Source organism: Mustela lutreola, chromosome 3 (assembly GCF_030435805.1).
Source record: "Mustela lutreola isolate mMusLut2 chromosome 3, mMusLut2.pri, whole genome shotgun sequence".
NCBI lineage: Eukaryota > Metazoa > Chordata > Mammalia > Carnivora > Mustelidae > Mustela > Mustela lutreola.
The window spans coordinates 177,425,511-177,439,873 of NC_081292.1; the positions used below are offsets into that span (position 1 = coordinate 177,425,511).

Consider the following 14,363-nt stretch of genomic DNA (forward strand, 5'->3'; position numbering starts at 1 on the left):
TCTTTGCCAGGAAGGCAATCTCTCTCTCTTCCTCCCCTCTCTGCATTGGCCTGGTCAGCTCCCACTGGTCCGTCAGGCATTGGCTCAAATGTCACTTTCTCAAAGAAGCCTCTCCTATTTGCTGACCCCTCAGACATGCTGTGTCACCTTGTTGTGTACCCACATGGCCCCTGCTTTCCTGGAAAGCACTTACCTATGATCAAGTAGGTGTGTGTCAACATGGCGGTATGGTACCTGTCTCCTTAGCATCATGGAAGGACCACAGAGGAAGGAGCTGGGTTTTCCTGGCCCTCCACGCTGTCCTCCACGCCTGCCAAGGGCCTGGCACATAGTCAGCTTCCAATGAATAATTGTCAAATAGATGAATAAGTGAAATGAAACTGAAAATATAACACAAACACACACCTCAGAACTGAGAGAAACCCAAATCACAGATATCCTTCCAGAATCAGCACATTCCAGAGAAATACCCAGAGTGCGTAACTTCACTAAAACTCTTTGTCTCACTTTCCGACTATATAATTCTGACCCTTAGCTCAGAACTTAGAGAATTTCTAAGGTGCCACCCTCTTCAGGAAATAGCATTAAAGGGAAAATTAGTTTACTCAGGCTTTTGTAATAAATACCACAACCTGGACAGCTTAAACAACAGAAATTTATGTTCTCATCAGTCTTGAGTCCAGAAGACCAATATCAAGGTGTTGGTGGGGTTGGTTTCTTCTGAGGCCTCTCTTCTTGGTGTGTAAGTGGCTATCTTCTTGCTGGGTCCTTTCAAGGTCTTTCTCTATGCCAGTACATGTCTGCTGTCTATCCCTGTGTCCAAATTTCCTCCTTAATTTTTTTTGTAAGTAGGTTGGTCTTGAACTCATGGCTCTGAGATCAAGATCTTAGCTGAAATCAAATGTCAAACACTTAGCCAGTGGAGCCACCCAGGTGCCCGTAATTTTCCTCTTTTATGGAAACATCAGTCATTTTGGACTAGGTCCACACTAACTGCCTCATTTTAATATAACTATGTCTTTAAAGACCTTATCTCTAAATATGGTTACATCCTGAGGTCCTTGGAGTTAGGACTTGAACATGTGGAATACGAGAGAACACAATTCATCCCATAACAAAGGGTACCAATCAGTTTTATCTCATCAGGTTAGAGTGAACTTCCTAATTTTATACTAGCTCAGGCATTCTAAGTCTGAAAATATCCCTGTGCAAATTAAGAGTACACCTTCTCATGTGTGTTAAGAAATATATAAGAAAAATACATCAAAGTCTGTAGGAAAAAAAAAACAGACAATTAAAAAATGGGGGTGGGAGAGCCAAGAGAAGTGCTTCCCAAGCCACTGTCATGTGACTAAGAAGAAAAGCACACACTCGACTCTTTGATAAAGCACCTGCTTATCGAGGCATCTGTCCTCCAGAAATACTTGCCCTCCATCAGCATAATTGCTATACAGCTTATGTGTCATCAGATAAACATTTTATTTGCTGTTTCAGGATCCCCGTGTGAACGCATTTTTCCGACAGTGCCAAAAAAGAGAGAAAGATATGTCTCAGTCACCTACCTCAAATTTCATCCGCTCTTGTAAGGTAACATGACACGCAAATAGTTTCCGTGTTTCCAGGGCAGAAACAGGCAAAAGAGACCTTGACAGTTTCCAATGAGTAACAAACTAAGAGACAATTTTTAAATGCCTTATCAATTCAGAGAGTGCATGGTTATTTCTCAATTCCTAAACTGTTTCTGCCTGTTGTTTACAAAACAAGCAAACCTCAGGGTTTTTTTCCCAAATTAAAATGATTGAAAATCAGAATCAATTGATTTTAAATTAGATAATTGCATATCAGTTCCTCGCAACTATTTCCCAATGCCACGTGGCTTGTTAAGTGCAATGGAGAATAAAGCCAGAGAGAGGTGAGCTAGAGGATTCGTATTTGAGTTCTGAAGCACATCAGCAGAATGTGCTTTAAATTTAATCAGTGCCCTTTCTCTCCCACTAACTTACCACAGAACTTACTGAATGTGGAAAAGATTCACGCAATCATGAGTTTTCTGCCTATAATCTTGAATCAGCTCTTCAAGGTGCTGGTACAGAATGAAGAAGATGAAATAAGTACAACTGTGACCAGGTATCTCTCCCACGATCTTAGGAGATGAGATCTTACTGTCTGTGAGTGCACAAAACTGTGATGATAAGGAAATGGCCACCCACTTGTGCATGCTTGCATTTCACTTGAACATATGTCTCAGATTTTAAGTATTTTTTCACTCTTGAGTTCTTGACTTCAAATCTGTTATCATTTGGATAAAGATTTGGACCTCTTTTTTAAACTTTCTCTTTTGTTTTTTAACTAGGATTTTATTTTGAGATCATTATAGATTTGCATGCTATCATGAGAAATGATGCAGAGAGATACCCTGTTCCCTTTAGCCAGTTTACTGAGGGGTACCATCTTGCAAAACTGGAACGTGGTGGTACTACAAAGATATTGACATTGATAGAAACAGAACATGGAACGTTTCCATCACCACAGGGATCTCTCATGTTGCCCTTTATACAAAATTACTTCCCTCATGTCCCCAGCCCACACCCCTTAGCCCTGGTAACTACTAATCTGTTAAAATTTTAGATAGATACATAGGCAGACAGACATAGATGATAGATAGGTAGATACTTAGATAGACAGACAGACAGACACATAGATAGGAAGGACATCTGGGTTTTTTTTTTGTTTGTTTGTTTGTTTTTTAGTTTGGGGTAGATTTTAGGTGTACATAAGTTTTTATTTCTTTGAAGTAAATGCTTAGTGCCATTGCTGGGTTATGATAGTTGCATATGCATTTTTTTTAAGAAAATACTGAATTGTTTCCCAGAGTGGTTGTACCATTTCACATTCACACTAGATTTTTAAAAATTTTTAATTGTTATCTTTAAATTTGTCTATACTACATTCTTCCAACATTACTAATCTGTCTAGTAACTTTGATGAACCTAATTTTCTCTCCATAGAGATACTATTTTAAATTAGTTAAAAGCATCATATATGTCTAATGTTCATTTTAAAAAAATTTCATAAAAAAAAAAAAAGCAGTCACAGAACTCTGGAAAAAAAAATTACTCTCAACATTGAAATGTGCCCAGAACTTTCACAAACCTGTAAGCATATTATTAATCTCTTTCAGAATGAAGGTCTTTAGTCTTGTTTTTAAAGTAGCACTCTGAAGCTCTGGAAAATTAAAGTATGTCTAACAATCCCACCACAGCCAGTTCTAGACCCAGATTAAAAGTCCCTAGTTGTGCCTTCAAATGAGGCTCTTTTCAGCGTGAATACACTGGTCTTCCTGAATAAGACTCCTTAATGTTTTAACAGAGATGTGCTGAAATTCCCAGACATTCCAAAATGCTACAGCCATGGAGCAGCTGGATGTATTAACATGAAAATAGTACCACCACTGCTGCTAGAAACACTTCACCAGCTAAGATGGAAAATGAAAAACAAAACCCTGAATCTCAACCTAATGGCTTTTTACAAAAGTATAGGTACTGTCGCCTTTTTGGAAGGGAAGTCCTCTTTAAAAGGACTATGATAATTAGAGATTAAAAGTTTTAAGTTTTAATAAGATACCAAAGATGATCCTTTCTCAAGAAGACAGTGTCAACCAACATAGCAGCCATAAGAGTCTCCCGTGCAATATTGCTGGCATAGATACTCCTCGTATCTTAGTGTTGAGAGATTTCAAGGCTGGAGATGGTTAATGGGTAATGTAGATATTGGGGCATCTGAAGGGGAAGTCTGAAATTGGTTTCTGCATTCATTCAGTACCTATTAAATTCCCAGTTTATGAAGCACTCCAGTGCCCAACCAAGTTGTATTTTCTCACCTTTCCCAGAAAGACCACTAAACAGTTTTGTTTTTCCAGGGTTCTGACCGACATTGTGGCCAAATGCCATGAGGAGCAGCTGGACCACTCCGTCCAGTCGTACATTAAGGTACAAAGTTGCCACTTGGACCCTGGGTCTATCCCCTTGTGCTGTGTGATTGTCTCGTTTCCTGTCTGCAGTAGGTGGGACCTTTCTCCCTTTAACTGGATGGGGCCCACCACAATAATATCAAGCATTCCCCTTAGCTACTTAGAATTCCATCTCTTTGCATTGATGGTCAAGACATATTATTTAAATGTATAATAACATGTACCTGTGCAAATGAATATTTATACGGGAGGAAAGAGCAGAGAAAGAGAAGAGAAAATGAAAGAAGTATTGCCCTCTTGAAGTTCACATTACAAATAAATACAATTCTTGTGTAAAATTATGGAATATTTTCCCTGTTGGTTTGTTGAATGCTCTGTGTTTCTTCGGTAATGTTTTCTTAGCTCTTTTTATTGTTTTCTCAGGCATTATTTCATTTTCCCAGTTACTGTATATTTGTACCTGCTTCTGGTATGTTAAGTCCTTTATCCTCGGGCATGATCCACTAGCCCATTCCATCCCTGTGCACTGCTTCCAGCGTCCTTTGTCAAGTGTTCACTCAGACATGTTCATATTCTCATTTCCAGTTGGCCTATGAACTAATGCCAGTGAACTTGTGATGATGTTTGCACATTAGAGTTCCTGCCTAAATGTCATCTTCTTGAATGAAAAGAAAGAATCCATCCAGAGATAAATGAGAGAGTCTTGTATTACTTTATGCTGCATAGAGGAGCTCAATTTCTATTTTTTTCTGTACAGAGTAAACCTTTTTGAGACACAGAACTTTTTTAACTCAAATAATTTATTCCATTAATCTATACCAATAAACATATATTCCTATGATTTAGACATCTAGAAAAGTGACTAGAGGAGAATGTGGGGGTTTCTGTGCTAGAAATGAGTGAAAAACAAAACAAAACAAAACATCCCATGAAATTTCATTCTGGAGTGAATCCCTCTGAAGGACTTTTACATTATGGTTTTATATCTGCATAATTTCTACTTGCCTGAAATGTTAAGTATCTTCCCAAATACTCAAGTATGAGCGTGTGCCCTTCCTTAAAATAGCCCATATGCCAAAAATAGTTCCTTCACAATAGTTTCCCTATAGTATGATTTTATCCAACACAATGTACATTTCAGTTGCTGAAAGACAGTTGACCTACAAATGCTTCTTTATTTTTCTCTCTGTTTAAGACAGAACGGTAGCATACTTTAATCCAGTACTGATGAATTTACATTCAACAGAATCATCTATGGAACTTTCTCTCAATGCTTAACTCACGTTTTCCATTTCAATCACCAAAGGATCTAAGAAGAAAACAATTCCCCAGTCCATATTACACAAAGCCATCTTCATTTCAACACAAGTATTTACCTCGTCCCAATGGAATCATTGAAGATTACATTAAGAACCCACCGATGCTATGACTGTTTTTGTGACAGCCAAAGAAAGTTCCTTATGAGAACCTTAAATCAGCCCTCAGGCTCATTCTGTGATGCTCTTGAAAAGGTGTATTGGAATGCATCCTGGTATGATCTTCATTTTTAACCAGGATGTTTGAAATCTCTTGATGTGACAATTTGATTTTGCAATATAAGAGATTGCTTATTTGGTTTGCTTTGAAGTGGGTGAAATCCAGAAATGTATACCTAAGTGGGTTTTGAAGCTTATAACAATTCCTAAAGGTATTTCATAAAAATATTTTCACATATCTAAAGTGGACACACCCTAATAAATATTATCAACCGGAATTTTACTCCAGAAAGAACATTAAACTAGAAAGTGGGAAATTAGACTCTAGTCGGCTAAATAGTTAATTTGAGTAATCAGTCTCTCTGCACCTTATTTTTTCTCCTCTGTGAAGTGAGAAGGGATGAACCTAATGAACATCTAGCTCTATGAGTCTATGATTGACCTCCTGTTGCAGTACATGATTAACAGACTAAACCTTGACTAAAGAGTCTGATTTTTTTTAATTCCCTGTGGAAAAAGTATTTTTTAACATGTACATGAATATTAAGGCCTATATCTAGGTGTATAATGAAAACTGATGGGCTGGTACCAATACATGCTTTGATGTCCTTGAAAGATATGATATATTCAATGGAATTTATATACATTCAGGAGCAAACTAAACACCATTTCAAGTTCAGTGGTGCTAAATGCTGCTAACTCACCCCATTTACAATATCCAAAATACACACATACACCATGTCTTTTGCAAAGATGTGTGTCTCAAGTCAATCTAATTAAATGCCATGGTTTATTGCAATTCATGGCACTGACATGTTCCAGCCAAAATTTTAAAATAAGAATATCTCACAGCTAGTTTTCATGCTGTTGGTGTTAAATAACTACACAGGACCAGGTAGCTGGTAATTAAATTACCCTCAGATGAGTTACAATTCATGAGGGGGAAAAAAGTCATATTACTCTTGATTTGGGCCAGTTTCGTTATCTCTTAGCTTTGTCTTTCTCCTCTGCAATGAGCTTGGAGAAGTCAGGCTCCATCAGAGCAACTTAGGTGTCTATGAGTTGCAAAGTTCAAAGATACGATTATAAATCCTAATGTGAATGGGCTCCTGCTTTGAGTTTCTTGCCTTCCTTCACTCTTGATTATAGTGAAGTCTGGGTGGTGAAGATTATGAAGAAATAACCTTTCTTGAGGCAAACCCAACTCATAAGTAAACCAGTATAATCAGGGATAAGCATTTTATATTTAAGATATGTGCATAAATGGGTACCGATACCCTTAAAATCTAGGAAGAAATACTGAAAATTAAAACCATTACATACATTCAGAAATGCACCCCAAAACCAGTCTTTCAAGAGAAAAAAAAAAGTGAGCAGCATTTGTTATCTTACTGATGGCCAATGTTCATGAAGCCTTTGTTAGCTGTGTCTGAGCATGAGGTGAAAGAAACTGGGCGTGTGGGGAGCTCACCTACTGGCCTCTGGAAGGCACCTGCTTCCCCACTTGGCTATTTGAGTGGGTGCTCTACCCTTTCAGGATGAAGAAATGCTACCATGCCACCTGTTACCAGTGGAAGGAAGGAGAAGGGGAAATGTGTCCTGAGTAGGTGGGTCAAAGCCCTCCATGTTTCCTTGAACCTGCTAAATTGCTCTCTGGCTCTTTCCTTTGATTTCTGCAAAGAGTTTCAAGGAGAGCTTAGGTGAGCCGAGCCCTCTCTGTGCAAAGCCCTGAATAGGAATGATTGTGTACTACTCTTATCATTGGGCCTTCATTGATTTCATGACAAAAATCTGGCATGAGCAGATAATTGTGAAATACGAGTTATTCATGTAACATAATTTTTGATGCTTTTTTATTTTTTTAAAGTCTTTAACTTTTTTCATTTTCTGGGTTTCCTTCAGTTCGTGTTCAAGACCACGGCATGCAAGGAGAGAACAATACATGAGGAACTGGCTAAAAATGTGACTGGTCTTTTGAAATCAAATGACTCAACAACAGTAAAACATGTCTTGAAGGTAAAGAATTTGAAACAGTCCTTCAACAGCTAGCACAAGAGATCGCATGCTCTCATCCCTGGAAGATAATAAGACTCATTGATTTCCATAGATCATTTCTCTTATAATTTCTGGGATTAACGTCATAAACTGTATTGAAACTGTAGTATATAAAAACATTAAGCAAAAGAGATCTGTGTCAAAGGAACAGAAAATATACAGTGGTCCCAAGTGAAGTCCATTGGCCCACAGACAGAATGAGTAACTATTAAGAATCATCTGAAACACTACGAAGTGCTAACTGTAGCAAAAATAAAGTTTGTGGTGCTTTTAGGCACCGCAAGAGGAAATGTATCAACAAAAGGATTAGTGAGGTATTAATGAATATACTAATGGAGAGGAAACAGACAAAGCAACCATGGTTTGACTGCAGAAAGTTGAAACACATGCATTTGTAGGCACATAAAATGGTGAGAAGCTTGTAAATAGATGACTAAATTATTATAGAAGAATGGACTTAGTCCCTAGTTAAATTAATTACCTATCATGATTTGACAGAGGGATGATTGATTAGCTGGAAAGAGAAGGCGGGATCAATAAACATCAACATGAGTTCCCTAAACTCAAATTATTCTAAGCCAAGCAGTGTGTTTAAATTAGTCTTATGAGTATATTCATTTTGTTCCTGCAACAAAGATGTTCCAAGTGCCCCCCATGGGACAGACAGCAAACTCAGCATTTGGCGGGCATCAGAGAATAGAATAAAGACCTCCACCCTTGGGAAGTTTGCATTCTACTGGAGGATAAAAACAATAAAGGGCAAACATAGTAACAAAATTAATTAAATCGTGTATTAGAAAGTTGAGAAGTGCTATAGGAAAAGAAAATGTTGAGCCAGTAAGGGGAGCTGGGTGCACTGGGGGTACAGAATGAGGTTTGCAGATTAAATAGAATGGTCAGGATAGAGCTCTGGAGAAGGCAAGCTTTAAGCACAAAGCGCAAAGGAAGAGAGGGGGTTGGCCATGTGGAACTGGCTTGGAGAACAGTAAAGGTAAAGGGGAGACATGTATAAAGTCACAAGGCAGCAGCGTGCCTGAAATGTCGAAGGGGCGGCCGAGAGGCCAGTGTGGCTGGAGCAGGCGGGGGTGGGAGGTGGGGGGCAGTGGTAGGCAGGTAGTTAAGGCCTGGTGGACCATTGCAAGGACTTTGGCTTCCACTCAGTGAAAATGAGCTATTCGAGGGTCTTGAGCAGGAGTGTGACGTGAGCAGACCTGATGGTTGTGTAGGGAACAGACTTTAATGGGGTGAGGATGGTCTTGGGGTGCTCAGGGGGGTTGCTTGCCAGAGAAACAGGCTTCTCTGTGGAGAGTCAGCCCTCAGTTAAAAGATGAGGTGAAGGGAATTTGGGAGAAATTGGACCTTCAGAAGACTTTGCTGATGTTGGACCATGCATTCCAGAAGGTATGTCAAGAGGGAGTCAGGAGCTAGGAAGCAGTGGGCTGGGTGCACATGAAAAGGAATATACGAGACCAACAGATATTGGAGGACAGGAGGGGAGCAGGGTTTCTCTTATCAGACATGAAGTGAGGGAAAGGTTTAATTTCATTAACCCTGGTGGACTCAAGATAAACGGTAGAGGCAAGCCAGAGTGCTAAGAGGTGGAGCATGGTAAGTATTAGCTGAATTAAGAGGCAAATGTGGGGACATTGGGGTGAAAAATATCATTTCTGACAAGATGGGGTTAGGGGATTTTAACAATGTGCCTTGTGTTAATTATGAGTTCCATTTCCAAGATCAAGTGACCCCTTCCTTAAGCCAGAGCTGCCTTGTTAGAACTCAGACCTCCTCTGCCTCTCCCCTCAGACAGAATTCTGGAGTTAGGACTGTGTACTCAGGAGTTCTTAGCAGCATAGTTTGTCTCAACTGAAATTGGATAGAATTCAAATGCCCGTCCATGGTAGAGCAGATTGCGTAAATTGCGGTCATGTGTGTAATGCAGGGACAATACTAGACATCCAGCTACGTGGCTCAACCGAAATGAATTTCAGGACAGAATCTGTTGAATGAAAAAGCCAATCACAGAAGAATCCACACAAGATGATTCCATTTATATGGAGTTCAGTGGCAGACAAAATTAAGTACTGCTTCCATGTATGAAATTGGTTGCAAAATTACCAAGTAAAGTAAGGGGATGATTGGCATTCATTTGAACAGAATTCAAAATTGTTATCTGTGGTGGAGAAAATGGGAGGGAGGCATATTCTTTAAACTGTACATAGACAACATATACTTTCCGTATCTGGGTAAGATTGACCCTTAGACCCAAGAAAGAGGGACCTTCATGCAGGTACATGTTTTGGTTTTCTCTAGCTACACACCTCCCCATAGGAAGAGGTGGGAGAGAAGCCAAGAGAAATGCGCACTTGGAACCCCTAACTCCCTTTCTAGACCTATAAGGATCCCCAGGAGGCTCCCGCCTTAAGGGCTTACTGGCATATTCCTGGTTCTGCAAAGGCCTCTTTCCTAAGTCCATCCTTCAGAGGGGAAATCGTGATGCCAGAGTTTAACTCCAGGCTGGAGGAAGAAGCACCTTAAAGTGGGAGTCACTGGTCTGTGGACAGCACTCACTTGTGCAGACTGGACGGTCATGTGTGCAGCTGGCCCATCCATTCCAAAATACATTTTAAAATCAATATTTATAACATTACATGCTTTAGAGCACGGAGTCATCATTATTTTGCTGTAACATAATAAATTTCTTACTGTCTTTTTGTTTTCTAATAGCACTCCTGGTTCTTCTTTGCAATTATCCTAAAATCGATGGCTCAGCACTTGATTGACACAAATAAAATTCAGGTAAGATCATAGGTAATACAATATTATCCAACAATTGTGCTGATGAATACACTCTCATTAGTTCCATTTTTATTTACTTCGTAAACCTTAGCAATTTATGTAAATTGCTTTTTAAGTGAGAGAAGTGATTGTGTGTGTCAGTACAGGTCCTTCAGAAGCCAGGACAAAATTAGAAGTGCAGAAAGATGAGGGGGAAGGACAAAAGGAGCAAGAAGCTCTTTTTTTTTAAGATTCTACCTATTTAAGAGATACAATGAGAGGAGAGAGGTCAAAGGGAGAAGCAGACCCCCCCGCCCAGCTGAGCAGGGAGCCCCATATGGGACTAGATCCTGGGACTCTAGGATCATGACCTGAGCCAAAGGCAGGTGCTTAACCAACTGGGCCACCCAGGTGCCCCAGGAGCAGAAAGTTCTAACACCTGTGGGAGAAGATGGGGAAGGAAGGAAGGAGGGTTGGCCAAAAATCACTCTGCAGTGGGGAGATTTCGGTTAGGCCAGTGGGCAATCTGAGAGCAGAGAATTTTCATTGGGAGACTCCTGCATGGGGCTGATGGTCTGGTCTGATGTCTCTGCAAGCTCAGTTATGAACTTGAAGCAGCCTCAGGAGAGCATGGCCTTGGCATGAGCACTTGAGTGGATCCCAAAGGTTAGCAACTATTTATGTTCTTCCTAGTAGGTTTTTGTCTTGAAGGAACATCTGAGCTGTACATATCCATGGCTGCCACAGTCCTCTGTTTGGGCCACATGCTCCTGAACCTGCTCTTCCACAGTATATCTCAAGGCCCTACCTGATCTCATGATTTCCCTTTTCTTCTATTTTTTACCCCTCACCCTTGGCCAGCACCTCTGAAGGCCTTGATGACTTACCACACTGTGGTGAGACCCAGCCCTCAGACTGGTCCAGAGTGGTCTCGGCCTCTGGTAATCACACTCTACCCAGACTATTTGTAGTTATGATTGGGTAAGGAGGAATAAGAAAGACTCAAGTGGATTGACCAGCTGAGTTCCACAGAGACTTCTCTGTACTCCCACAGTGGGTGAGACCAAGGGGAACCTCTGACTCCACCCCTCTGCCACCAAGAGAGTAAATCAGAATACTGTTTTGGGCGGGGATGGTGGTGAATAGCGATATCATCTTTATTTTCACTCTTGGTCAGGAAGGAGCAGTTTTGGACCTTTCCACTAGGCCTTTTACACTAGAAAGTTCCACACGCCAAGCATCCACTGTAAGGTTACTTCAAATGCCAATTGTGTCAATTATGCATAATGTATAAATACACATTTGCACCAGGTAAATAACTGTTGGGTGGATCTTTGAGACCAGTGGACCCACAATTAACAGAATTATAATCAGGACTCTTATTGGTCCCTCTAAGTTCCCACTATAACAGGGTAAATGTCATGATTCTTTTGGCCTTCAGATATCAGTATCAACTCGGATCTTGTGTTTAATAGTGCTTGAATTATGTGAGTAATCCCCTCTCCTTAATGTGGTCACCTGAGTAAATGGCTGTAGGGTCCCTTGTAGAAGGACTGACAGATTCATGGTGGTATATACTTACTGAAGTATTGCTGGGGTTGTCTTTTAGAGACTCCCTCTCTTCTTCAATCAGTGTGTACCAGATCAGAACATTGACTCGGGTCCAGGAACAGGGAAAGGCATCATGAATATTTTTTGGAGCAAGCATCCTCATCTTCTAACAGTCCATTCCTGCCCTCTTGGGGGATGAAACACTGTCATTGTTGGTTGCTGTCTGTTTTTCCCAGAGGGAACCCACACATTATTAACTGGCTTTACAACTCCATGAGAGTCTAGCCCCTTTGGCTGCCCTCCAACCTTGCCATCTGTTAGGATAATCACAGGCTTCTGGTTCCTAGAGGTTAAATAGCATCACATGGTCCCTGCTACTTTGGTGAACATCATCTCCATGGCCGTTAGTGAGACAGCACTGTGACTGCCTGTCTCACCTGCAGATGGGAGACCCCTGATCTTCTGAGGGATGTCGGTCCCAGCAACTTCTTCATGGCTTTGGTGTGGATGGTGTATCATCTGGACCTTACTATAGAACTTGACCATCCAGTGGGCCTTCTGATGTCAATATATGCATTCCTATATATCCACTTTCCTCTGCCTCTTTATTCCTTCCTCTGTCATTTGCAGGGGCACCTCAAGCATTCTCATTTTCCTTTGCTTAGAATGTGCTATCTCTAGGGTTCTAAGAGCCATCCTAATAATGAGAACAGGATTAATTCATCCCAAGTCCTGATAAAGTGCCCCATGCCCCATGTCAATGAGTTTTAACTTACTCACTCTCCTTTATGGCCCCCTTATCACATTTAACATTCAATCTCAAAGGAATTCCCATGGCTCCTGCTTGGCACAGGTCAGCTAACTCTTAGATCTTCTTGGGGCATATTCTCTGTCTTATTTTCTCAGGCACAGCAGGTTCATACCTGGGTTAAGCTGGGACTTAACCCCAGTTATTAGCCTGAGCTCCAGGGGAGAAAGGACATCTCCTGAAGGATTTGCCTACTGCCTTGCAGGGAAAGGTTTTTGCAGGGTCTCCCACCTGGGAGAAATGTGATCTCCTAGTAGGGAGGTGTAGGGCACTTATACTAGTGCTGAGGGCTCAGGGAAATGTGCAGAGCCACCATGCTGAGGTCAACCACCCAGATTTCCCCAGACATGCCTCCACACCACAGGTCTCTCCAGCCATGGCTTGACCCAAGCATAACAGATCTGCCTTGTTTGGACATTTAATCATCTCCGGAGCTCCTTAACTTATCTCTAAGGTCATATATTTGCTTTTCAGCTATGTCCACTCTCCCTCCTCCAGAGATAAAAAACCTCCTGTCTGGAAGGAAGAGAAAATCTAATGTGAAGATAAAAATATTCCCTATCTTTCTGTTTTTAAGCAGTGTTGGAGTTAGGAAACTTCACCACAATTCCTTGCCCTACCACTAACTAGATGGATGATAAAAAAGACATTTAATATCTCAGAGCCTGTTTTCTCATCTGTAAAAAGAACGGGTTGGACTAAAATCCTTTCATTCCCACGAGTACATGTCTACTCAAATAGGTCACAGACATGCTTATGAACAGTTAAAAATAAAGGCATTCATCATGGGCCACGTCTTTGTGTCTAACAATTTATCTTCATCGATTCCAGTTGCCTTCTCACTGTCCCCTGCAGGAGCAATCCCACAGTCCAGTTTTCTTCCAGGGACCATCACCTTCCAGATTTCTAACCATCTCCCTGCATCACAGTAAGAAAGACCTGATATGATCATTTGACCAAAAAACATTCATAATAAACACCTCTGAAGCTATCTGCATTTTCTTTCTTTCTTTCTTTCTTTCTTTCTTTCTTTCTTTCTTTCTTTCTTTCTTTTTCAATTGGGAAGTGTATGGTTTTTCCCACCATTAAAACAGTTTTTGTCATTATGGAGTGTGGGAGATTTGAGGAGGTCAGAAAAGATGCCTGGTTAAGTCCCCTGAGAGGCAGATAGCACCACCCGATGACCTCTGCTGCCTTGACCAAGGCAAGCTTATGTTTACGAGGAACTATTGGAGGCCTTCTCTGCACTCCTCTCTAGTGGCAAAAGGTTCATTGTACTGGCTAACCTTTTGCTTCCCATCAATGTCTTGCTCCTGAAAAACTGCCAAATGCCTGAATGTCAGCCCATGCATTCTATGCCTGCTCCTGGTGACCTACACAGTACCATAGTCCAGATTCTCCCATCCTGTTTTGGCTTTTTTGCTTGAGCTTAGTCTATGCCATCCCCTTGCCCCCTTTCTTCCTCTGTCTTGAGACAGAAGTCCACAGTCTTTGGAGCAGAAATTCTCCCACCTTGAGCCTTGGAGATATACTGCTGGAGAACAGTTAAAAATACTACTCGTGTATTTACCAGTCAGAGCACCTTTATGTTAGGAGTGGGAGTGGGCCACAAGGGGAGTTTGAGAGGAAAAGAAAAAGAGAGTGAAACAGGGAACATCAAAGCCCAAGGTATCAACACGTGTCCTGTGTGAAGACAATGTCAGTGCTGGTCTGTTTTATGCATCTTAGA

At 40.9% G+C, this 14,363-nt stretch overlaps 1 protein-coding gene across 11 annotated transcripts in view; it reads left to right on the plus strand.

Moving 5' to 3' along the window:
* Positions 1-14,363, plus strand: part of DOCK10 (dedicator of cytokinesis 10) — a 263,031-nt gene that overhangs the window by 195,724 nt on the left and 52,944 nt on the right. For all 11 annotated transcript variants that reach the window (XM_059167885.1, XM_059167886.1, XM_059167888.1 and 8 more), the window contains exons 23-27: positions 1,495-1,587; positions 2,009-2,127; positions 3,920-3,989; positions 7,348-7,461; positions 10,225-10,296. In XM_059167885.1, coding sequence (XP_059023868.1) covers positions 1,495-1,587; positions 2,009-2,127; positions 3,920-3,989; positions 7,348-7,461; positions 10,225-10,296 — 468 coding nt within the window. The remainder of the gene's footprint in view (positions 1-1,494; positions 1,588-2,008; positions 2,128-3,919; positions 3,990-7,347; positions 7,462-10,224; positions 10,297-14,363) is intronic.